This window comes from Convolutriloba macropyga, unplaced genomic scaffold, assembly GCF_964194025.1.
Source record: "Convolutriloba macropyga unplaced genomic scaffold, txConMacr16.3 SCAFFOLD_1346, whole genome shotgun sequence".
NCBI classification, from domain to species: Eukaryota; Metazoa; Xenacoelomorpha; order Acoela; family Convolutidae; genus Convolutriloba; species Convolutriloba macropyga.
Genome location: NW_027450131.1, coordinates 33,640 through 44,510, shown reverse-complemented (window position 1 = coordinate 44,510; position 10,871 = coordinate 33,640). Strand labels below are relative to the sequence as shown.

The 10,871-nt window shown below is 34.0% G+C and overlaps 1 protein-coding gene across 1 annotated transcript; it reads right to left on the bottom strand.

Moving 5' to 3' along the window:
* Positions 1-943: 943 nt before the first annotated feature.
* LOC142355627 (uncharacterized) lies at positions 944-10,454 on the bottom strand (the record flags this gene model as incomplete). The annotated part of the gene is made up of 2 exons (XM_075407735.1): positions 9,711-10,454; positions 944-1,148 (listed from the first exon to the last, which is right to left on the bottom strand). Coding segments are annotated over exons 1-2 (377 nt in total), but the record flags the coding sequence as incomplete, so codon positions are not given.
* Between the last annotated feature and the right edge of the window lie 417 nt (positions 10,455-10,871).

Genomic DNA, 10,871 nt, shown 5'->3' with positions numbered 1-10,871 from the left:
TAAAATTTGTAGTGTAAAACTTGTAATGTAATTATCATTAATTTTAAAATTTGTAGTGTAAAACTTGTAGTGTAATTATCATTAATTTTAAAACCTGTAGTGTAAAACTTGTAGTTTACTTATCATTAATTTTAAAACTTGTAGTGTAATTATCATTAATTTTGAAATTTGTAGTGTAAAACTTGTAGTGTACTTATCATTAATTTCAAAACTTGTAGTGTACTTATCATTAATTTTAAAACTTGTAGTTTACTTATCATTAATTTTAAAACTTGTAGTGTACTTATCATTAATTTTAAAACTTGTAGTGTAATTTTTGGTTAATTATCATTAATTTTAAATCCTGTAGTGTAAAACTTGTAGTGTACTTATCATTAATTTTAAAACTTGTAGTGTAATTATCATTAATGTTAAAATTTGTAGTGTAAAACTTGTAATGTAATTATCATTAATTTTAAAATTTGTAGTGTAAAACTTGTAGTTTAATTATCATTAATTTTGAAATTTGTAGTGTAAAACTTGTAGTGTACTTATCATTAATTTCAAAACTTGTAGTGTACTTATCATTAATTTTAAAACTTGTAGTTTACTTATCATTAATTTTAAAACTTGTAGTGTACTTATCATTAATTTTAAAACTTGTAGTGTAATTTTTGGTTAATTATCATTAATTTTAAAACCTGTAGTGTAAAACTTGTAGTGTACTTATCATTAATTTTAAAACTTGTAGTTTACTTATCATTAATTTTAAAACTTGTAGTGTAATTATCATTAATGTTAAAATTTGTAGTGTAAAACTTGTAATGTAATTATCATTAATTTTAAAATTTGTAGTGTAAAACTTGTAGTGTAATTATCATTAATTTTAAAATTTGTAGTGTAAAACTTGTAGAATTGTTTGTAAAATACCCGTTCTGAGTTACTCCAGCTATGTTTTATTTACTTGTTTATTGATCGGTTGAAAGATGCCAGATCCTGATGGAAGATTGTCGTCACATTTAATGATCTTTTCACTCCCAAGACTCGAAGTGGTTCCAGCACTCGACCCCCGAATTCTCCCATGGAAATTTTGTATCCCTCCGGTTTCTGGATTGCAATTTTTTTCTGTTGTGTCGACATCTCACAAACTTTTTGCACAGCTTGAATGCCTAAAATAACAATGATTAAGTTTGTTATTCTAAATCAAATATAAAGCAAACAACTTTAAAGTTTTTAGAGAAAATACTTCCAGATAAACTCGCTGACTTAAACTTCTTCAACTTAAAATTCTAAGAGGGTAACACTGCAATTTCTGGGTACATTGCAGACAAATTTACTTAGAATTGCAGGTATTTGAGATTGCTTGCAGGTAAGTTGCAATAAAGAACAATTTACTGCAAATTCTAGGTAAATTTACCTGCAATTTATAATCAAGATACCTGCAATTTTTTAGAGTGTACTTTAGCTTACACTAGAGAAAAGTAATTTTGTTTTTTTTTGAAAAAAAAATTGAACGTTGAAATTGAAAGGGTGAATGTTAACCATTCTGGTTTTCACAAATCATTGTTATAATTAGTTTAGTGCAGATTATAGAAAGTACTGTGTCATAGATGACATGTTTGATTTCAAACCGCTGCAATTTATCAATTGGCACAAAAAAGGGTAGAAAATTTAGTCAAATCAATGATGAAGTTTACTCACATCAACCATCCATTTTAAAATCTTATTTGCTCATTAAAAAAAGAAGAAATGAACTGTCTGCTTGGCTGACGCTGAGCTACAAAATGAAAGAAGTAAGAAAAATTTGAAAAGTTGAAAAAATTTACGGATATTTTCCTGAAATTACCCGCATTGGAACAATTGAGATAAAAATCGCTTTTATAGCGGTTTTCCTTAAAAAATGTTAGCAACAAAATCCCTTCTACGGCCTCAATCTGGGATCACTTTAACGATTTAAATCCTCTTAAATCCATTTACTTATGTTGAAAAAATGGATTACAGACGTTTAAAGAACACTTGAAATGTATTTAAATTGAGCTACGAAGACTCCCTTAAATAGATTATTATCTCCGCTCAGTGAAAACCGATATATTTTTAATTTTAAATTAACATTTTATTTATTTTGAAAGTTTTAATTTAAAGTTTCAAGTCCATCAGTTTTCCATCAGTTTCAATCCTTCCGCTCCATGTGATACCTTCGCAACAGCGAGTCGATCGGCTCAACAGGTGCCGAGATGAAGAAATTGAAGATCTGCATCTAAAATATAGGACAAAATGCTGTAAAACCTTGTGTAAAATTAGCAAATTTTTTCAAATAGTTTAAAATTAGCAAAATCTTTGAATAAAATAATGGATTATACCTGCATAGAAGATATCAAAAGTGGATTGAATGTCAAAGGCAGATTGAGGAAACAGAAGATCTGCATCTAAAAAAAAGAACAAAATGCTGTGAAACGTTGAAAACTTTTCAAATAGTTTAAAATTAGCCAGACTTTTGATTAAAATAATGGATTATACCTGCATAGAAGATGTCAAAAGCAGATTGAATGTACTCATTCATTGAAATAGATTTTCGACTCTAAACAAGGTCTCACACTAAAAGTTGGCTAAACCAAAAAAAATTGAATTGACAATGAAATCACCGAACTGCAGAAGAATTATATAAACTCGAAAGCTCAGATTAATCAAAATCATCATTGCTTGCAATTGTCAGCTAAATCATTAGCTTAAAAAAACAAAAGCCAAAAAAACCGTCCTTTTAACATTTATTAGTAGAATTTATTAGTAGGCTTATTCAAGACTTATTAGTAGAATCTATTAATTGTTTTAACCGTCCAAGAATGTCACCTATTTTCGATCAAGTTTCGTATAATTTTCGACAATTTTGCGGCTCATTTATTCGTTTTTCGGACCAATTTTTGAATAAATTTCGTATATTTTTGAAGGTGTTGACTTACTGTTGTTCCGGTTTTGTTTTGGTGATCATGTTTCTGAAATCAAGGGATATCAGAATTAGTTGAAATGAAACTCAAAAATGCAAACTGAAATAACCAATTTTTGGTCTTTTGGTGATGAATATTTGGACTGTGATGTTGTAAATCTCCTATTTGAATCTGGAAAATAAACATATTGTTAAACCAAAAAATAATATTAAAATATTGTTGAAATGAAATTACAAACTTCTGTAAAAGTTTGCCTGGAATCTTGGGCTGTGACGCGTTATTAAATCTAAATTTCAATCTGAAAAGAAAACATGGAGCCAAAAAATGTACAGCCAAATTTGGGATTGAAATTATAACAACTAATCGACGAAATCATGCGCGATTATGATGTGTTTATTATAGCAGTTTTGTTTTCGCAATGCTAAATTTTGCTCAATTCTGATTGGCTAGAAATCGGTCGCGAGAAAATAAGACAACTCTTAAATCGCTTTAAATCCGTTTTAAAATTTGCTTGCTATCGTAGCTGCAAGCTTCTTTAAATATACCCCATGTATTGGCAAAATGTAGTGTTAACCTAAGAAAATCTCTATAAAATTGGTTGCTTGCTTAAGTTTTACGACACGGGTATGTTTATAATTTTCTCTAATTTTACTGAACTGTATTCAAAGTTATAAGAGTCAAAAAGTATCAACTGAAAGCATTAGATATACTAATTTATACGACTTATGAAAGGCAATTAAAGCTTTGATTAATGTGAATAAGCTATGAGGCTGCAAAACGCACAATAATTGCGTGCAAAACATTACGTTAATTAAAGTTTACCAAAAAAAAGGTTGTCAAGGCCCAAAAAACACGAGAACGAGAGTTTCTTAGAAAGCAAAATATGTGTTCATTTGCCTATAAATATGATCTGTCATTAATTTAACTTGGAAATGAAAAAATTCTGTCTTGTAATTAACATAAAAAATCAAAAATGCTAAACTACTTCAAAACAGAGAGCTCCCCAACAAAATCCGAACATTTTCTGATTGTTAAAATCTGCGGCGGGACAAAAATCGACCGTTATATTGCTGTGCAGTCATTGAAAACAACAGTTAACCAAAATAATAGCCAAATAAATAAATTGGCAAAATGATTTCATACCAAAAATAATGTATGCCTTTTTGATAAATACATACCTAAATAAAAAACTGAAAGACTTTAATTCCAGAGCACTCTAAAATGGAACTGAAATTGAAACTGACTTTTGAGTTAGTTAACGATTATGTTAGCAATTTTTAAGTATATACTTCCTCTAAACGTAAGCAAAATAGGATAAAAATGCATAATTGTTGTCATTTTTGATGAAAAGGGGCTGTATTTTGGAAAATTAAGCTAAATTTTGTGTTTTAAAAATCCGTAACAAATTCAAACAGTTTATCAACCATTCCTCATCTTCAAAATTAAAACCATCAGCACTAATGTTATTGACTTCAGCATATTCTAAGGAAACTTGAAGAAAATATGATGAAAACACTACGCAAAAACAAATAAACAAGGGACACAGTGGAAATCAACCGACAACAATAGAAATCATTCACATACATATTACGAACACTTTTGACCTTGATAACTGCTTAAAAAAAGTGAAAACTAAAATATTTTTAAAAATTGATTTTACTCTGTATGGTAGCTCTAATGATACCAACCACAATTCTAAAATGAAAATATCGATCGACCAAAGTTTACTGGAGACAAAAAAAAGTGGAGCATCCCACAGAACAATTAAAATTATACATTTAACTTCAATCAGCAGTTTGACTAAAACATTTTCCAGTTTTACTTTGGGACTATTTTGTGTGGGGCTTTTTGTCTGTTAAAACTTGTTATGCATACTGTCTATGGAATAAATTGCCGGTCATCTTTATCTGTTGAGGATAAATTTAAGTAATTAATAATCATAGTTTACAAAACCAAGCCGCACGCATATACACACACTGTGCTATATCGCGAAGACAGAACTTAGAGTTTAAGTGTATAATCAAAGTTCTTACCTGATTTTCTTACCTGATTTATGAAATAATCAAAGTTCTTACCTAATGTTGGCGAAGTCATTTTATTGATTAATGGCTTCTAAATTGAACTGAATTTTTATTTTGAGATTGTTCATGCGAAAGTTTATCAGTGTACACTAACCATAAATTTGAGCAATTAATGCGACCTTCCCACAATCAGTGATGACCATAAACCGACTCGATTATCCTCCCTGTAGGTACCAATGATATGTTCTTCTTTTAGTAGAGCAATGGGGTAAGTGTAAAAATTGCACTAATACTTGCCATATACGGCAAGGGGAAAACAAGTTCATACTTAAGATGTAGATTAATCATTATTAATTTATCTATATCCAGATGGTTATGTCAATTTCAATACTGGTAGCCACTATACATAACTCTGAAATTTTGCACTTTTAGGCCATTTACAGTTCAATTATAAAATAGTAAAACTCTTGTTACTCGTGCTCGAGACCACAACATTGATGTCCAGATCACGAACCGACCAACAAATTTCTATCTGCAGAATGCTGAATTCTGTATTGTGTGGATAAGGTCTTTTGTGGCCAAATGTCGCGCAGGAAAGAAAGAAGAAAAACTCAACACCGACGGTACTTTTTCGGACCTACAGGTAACGAATCTCATTATTAGTATGTGCGGACAAGAAGAACTTTTGAATTTTAGGAGACTTAAGAGCCCTAAAAACTGCTAAACACTGCTTTTAATGAGACCAGAGTAGTAATTGCAAACAATATTTCTCCCAAAGAGAGAGTTATAACGGCAAAAAGGCTAAATTTTTGTCCGTTGTTCAAGACGTTGGCTATTGTGCCTTCGTGACAGTTCGTAAAAAAGTTATCTCAGGTTTGAGAGACCCTGAGGCAAAATCCGGACTATTAGGATAATAGGAGGCATCGAAAATATACCAACAATGATTCGATCAGAATCACAGCAAACCTACAGTTCAGAAATCAAAGAGTGGTTTTCCGAGTTCCTCTATGTGTAATAAACCGTTATAGTGAAAGAAGATGTGGGATACAATATAGATGTGGAGGTGAGCCACTTAATGGCAAGCCGGCTGTGTCCGGCTTTGAACAAGAAATTTAACACATTTGAAAAGGTGGGGGCTCTTTGCAAAAATGTGCAGAAGTAAAACCCAGCCTAGTTCAAGTAAGTGCAACCAGCACATAAACTTCTAAGAGAAAGAGGGTAATTAACTTAAAGAACTGCTGGTAGAAATGTGAAACAGTTTTTTTCAAGGTTGAGCTTGTTAAACCTGAGTTAGATGGGAAAATCCAACGTCCTGAGTCCTATGATTGTCCTCCACTGACGCCACTGGGATATCTAGTTTGTGATGTTGAGTGGAAAGAAAGTAAGTATGGGCAACAATAAATAGCAGTTGTGCAATCCGACTAAAAATTTATGAGTAAATAAATAAATTATGAGGAATATAATACCAGGAGGCTTCAACACATGTGTTTTTTTCAATCTTCTCGCAGTCAAAGGATACAAACGCATATGAATCTCATTCTGGAATCACCGATGTTGCCGATGCTGCCGATGTTCTGCAAAGCTCCAAACATACTTCTACCTCTTTAAGACAGGGTCAAAGAGGAGATGATGGTACGAAAGGGCGTTCTGGAGCCATTGTTATGTTTTAGGGTCACAATTACATCCCTAGAAGTTTGTCAGTGGATAAAAAATTGAGCTCTAAGACTATGCGTGTACCTGAAAGTTTACATTTACGGCAAAGTTATGAACGAGGATTATCCAATCCCGGATACGAAGACCGTAACCTCCATAATCTCCATGGTCTTCTTACTTTAACAAAATTATTGTATCAGACGCAATCATCATATCGAATTGGACGAGAATGTAAAAGAAATATGTACGATCAACACATCGCAAATATTGTTCAATAAAAGCAGTCTTCCTCAGGGCTTAAAGAATTGTTTATTCGTCTTCCAGAATTGCATGGAGTTAACTCTCAAAGATGTCCAGGATGTGGTCATCTTTCAAAATGATGTACCGATGTATGGAACAACAAAGACAAAATACAAGAAACGGATTCTGGTGGTCAAAAGTCGACTGCGTGAGATGAATTTTACGTTCAATAAAAAATTCCAAAAGAGTCCTATGCACTAATTTTCATGGTTACTTAGTTTCAAAGGAAGAAATAGCACTCAATGTTGAGAAAGTTAAATTTGAAAAGCAGTCATAGAATTTGAAACATCTAGAGTCTTCGGTCGGTGTAGCGAAACTTCGACAAAAAATGATACCAAATTTTTCTACAAAATGTTACCGTTGAAATAAATTTAACATGACATAATCAGTTGGCAAAATATCAAATAGATTTATTCGAAAACACAAAAAATGAACCAGGCGCTAAACCAGTAGTTCAATCTTGCAGCTTGACGAAAGAGGCAACCGTGACAACAGGCGACCCAAAGAAAGCAATAGGCGGAGTCCTTTCACAGGGAGGACATCTTGTGTTCTATTTCTCAAAGAAATTGTCACAAGCCGAACAAAATTACTCCAATTTTGACTGTGAGGCACTTGCAACCGGTTTGTGGGCAAAAAACTGAAATAATTCTTTCTCGGAAAGGAAAAAGGTTCACCCTACAAACTGAGCAAAAATTTCTCAAATATCTCTTTGCACCAGACAAGGGTTTTCCTAAGGATCACCAGATGGTCAAAAGCGCTGACGGGATTCAACTTCGAATTGAATTATAGACGCAAAGAGCAGAAACCCCACGTTGATTCTTCCAGCACACTAGATTTTAATAATGACGACGACGATGACAAGGCTTGATTCTGTTTTGCTCTCGATAATATCTATTTTGTTTTATCCAACCTGCTCATCCAGTCAGACTTCAGAACTGAACTGGGATCGACTCAATTTGTCCAACATTTCACCAGAAGAGCCAAAAGCGGAAACTGGAATCAAGGCTCTGAAGCAGAAAAAGGTTTCGAACAACAGAAAGACGCGTTAGCCCTCCAGAACGAAATCTTATTTTGAAGAGTTGAGCCCTTAATTCCACTTAAACTAAGGCAAGTGGCGGTGGCCAAAGCTCATCAGACCCACCAAAAAAAATGAAACTGAATCAGCAGTCCAAATGATACCTTGGTGGCCCTGTCATGATAATCTTTGAAGTATTAGTAAAAGAAGGGAATGCCAAGAAATCAGGCCTAGCCTCGGAAATCAAGATCTACTTGGCCAGATGAAGAAGTTCTGGAAGGACTCTATACGGACTAAGTTTACGTTAAGTACCCAAGTAATATCGTAGTGATCGTAGATGCGGGATCAGACTGGATGGAAGCCTTGCCTTCGTGAAATAGAACTTCCCAAACAGTGATGTTGTACATGAGTCAATTCTTTGCAAGACTTGTGATACCAAAAACGTCAGTATCGGAAAAAAGCCCCGCGTTTGTAAGCGGTGACCTAAATTTCTGGCGTGAATCACTGGGGATTAAGAAGGCGGAGTCACCTAACTACCATCGAAGAGGAAATGAACTTGCCTAGCGAGCGGTTCCAACATTTAAATGGGTTATCCAAGACTGGAGTCCAAATCTGATTTAAAATCTGATTTAAAATCTGATTAAAATCATTTGGCGCTTTTCTCCAGCGGGCTTTGATGACACACCGTAAAACTTCCAAGACTCGAGGCAAAACTCCTGTGGAACTACTAATACGACGGAAAGTGAGACTTCTAGTAGTCACTAATTTTGATCAGTGTAAATCACTCCTCTTCAATCCATCGAGGAGATCACCATCGGTTCAAGCTACCTACAATATGCGCAAATGATTGAACACGTCATTCATCCAGCCAAAGAATTCAAACCAGACGGTGCCTGTTAGTGACAATCAAATTGCACGGCTGGAACCTGACGAAATCAAGACTGAATCTACTGACTCACAGTCTGAGAGCAGTAGACACGACATAGACGTGGCATCACCCAACTCTAATGAAGAAACCTCAGTAGTTGAAGGGGAACAATCTTCAGTGGCCAGGAGAACTTCAAGCAGAAATAAAAAACAAACAGAAAGATTTGGAGAAGCTATTCCTACAAACTTGCCTAAAAAAGGAGGGAAGATGTGATATATCGAGAAGTGGCGTACTTAGCAACTTAAGTTAAAACTTCGATATACAAAGAAAACTTTCTTACCTGATGTTTGGAGAAGTAAATTTGAATAATGGCTTCTAATTTGAACCGAATCGTCGATTCAAATCTGTTCATACCACAAGTTTATCAGTGTACATAAACCATAAATTTGTGTGATAGATTCGACCTTCCCACCACCAGATATGATCAGAAACCAACTCTCCGACCCTTCCAGTAGATAGAAATGACATGTTCTCAGGTAGGGAGAACAATGTGTTAAGTGCAAAAAACTGCACTAGTACTTGCCATATACGTCAGGTAAAAAACTTGTTCATACATAAATTGTAAATTAACCATTATCAGTTTATCTACATCTACACAATTCTTTAAATTTTCATATTGATAGCGTCTACAAAAACCGTTGTATTTTTTATACTTTAAGGCCATTTTAAATTCAATTATTAAATTAATAAAACTTTTGTTGCTCACTCACACACAAACACACACGCACACACACACACACACACACACACACACACACACACACACACACACACACACACTCACAAACACACACGCAAACAAACACCTAGGGGAGTGGTAGTTTTGACAGAAAACTTCTCAATGAGTTTTCACAAAAAAGTGTATCGTGTACCTGTTAGCTGATCTGCCAGAATATCAAATAGAATGAACTCATTGGCTATGAGAGCGTGTGGGTGTGCGTCGATTATTCGTCCGGTGACAGTAGATCCAGATCTGTCGTATCCAAAGAAGAGAAGACAAATTTCATTCCATCCAGAGAATTTTTGGACAATTTTGAACACCATTTATTTTCCCACTTCAGATAGTTATAGACAGCACTGACCTCGCTTGCATCTTTTAAAGAATTTCGAGTCGAGTAGGTCGAATCTTCAGGTAAAGGATTAGTAAGTTGTAAGCTTTTCAAATTATTACAATCAAAATAGTTCAGACGATATAATTTTTTCTGATTTAAAAACACCAATAGAATAAACAAAATGACAAGAACAAATAAAATGCATAACTTCAGTTTTTCCATTTCGAAAAAAACTTCAAATTTGTTAAAATATGCAAAGAAATCTCTAAATAAATCAATCTGCAAAATTTAGTTTTGTTTAGTTATTATTGCAGTGGCTTTTTTTGATATAGAGGTTTGTTCACGGCAATATTAAACATAGCGAAAAAATAATTTTGGTTTTTTATCTGTGAACGATAACATGCGGGTTGCTTGCTGCGACAAACAGACTGTTCCATTAGTGTTATTTCTGAAATGAAATTAAAAATCCAAACTATCCAGACAGCAAAGAAAAAGTTGAAAAAAATATGAAAAAAAAATATTTACAAGAAAGAAAAAGGGAAATATAAGTGTAATGAACTCATAATGAACTTCACTTTTGAACAGTCTGAGCCATAATTTGTAAATAGAACGTGCAAAAATGAGTAGGACCAAGATAACACACCAAAATAATATGAATTGATGATTAACAACTTTAAGCAGAGTTATAGATGTAGTTGATGACAGGGCGCACCAACGTTAGAAGGCACGAACCCTTGACTACAGCCTACCAACACTCGAAGCTAAATCCAAAGCGATACCACCCCCATCAATTTTTGTGAATATTTTTCTAACACCCCGCCGTTTTCGTTTACGGACAGTACCCCCACCCAGGCAGTGGAGGAACCCCAGCCAAGTTTCGGTCTACCCAACCCACCCTCAGAGGTCGAACCCCGTGGTTTACCGACGGCACCCCCCACCCAAGGAGCGGAGGAATCCCAGCCAACTTTCGGTCTACCCAGC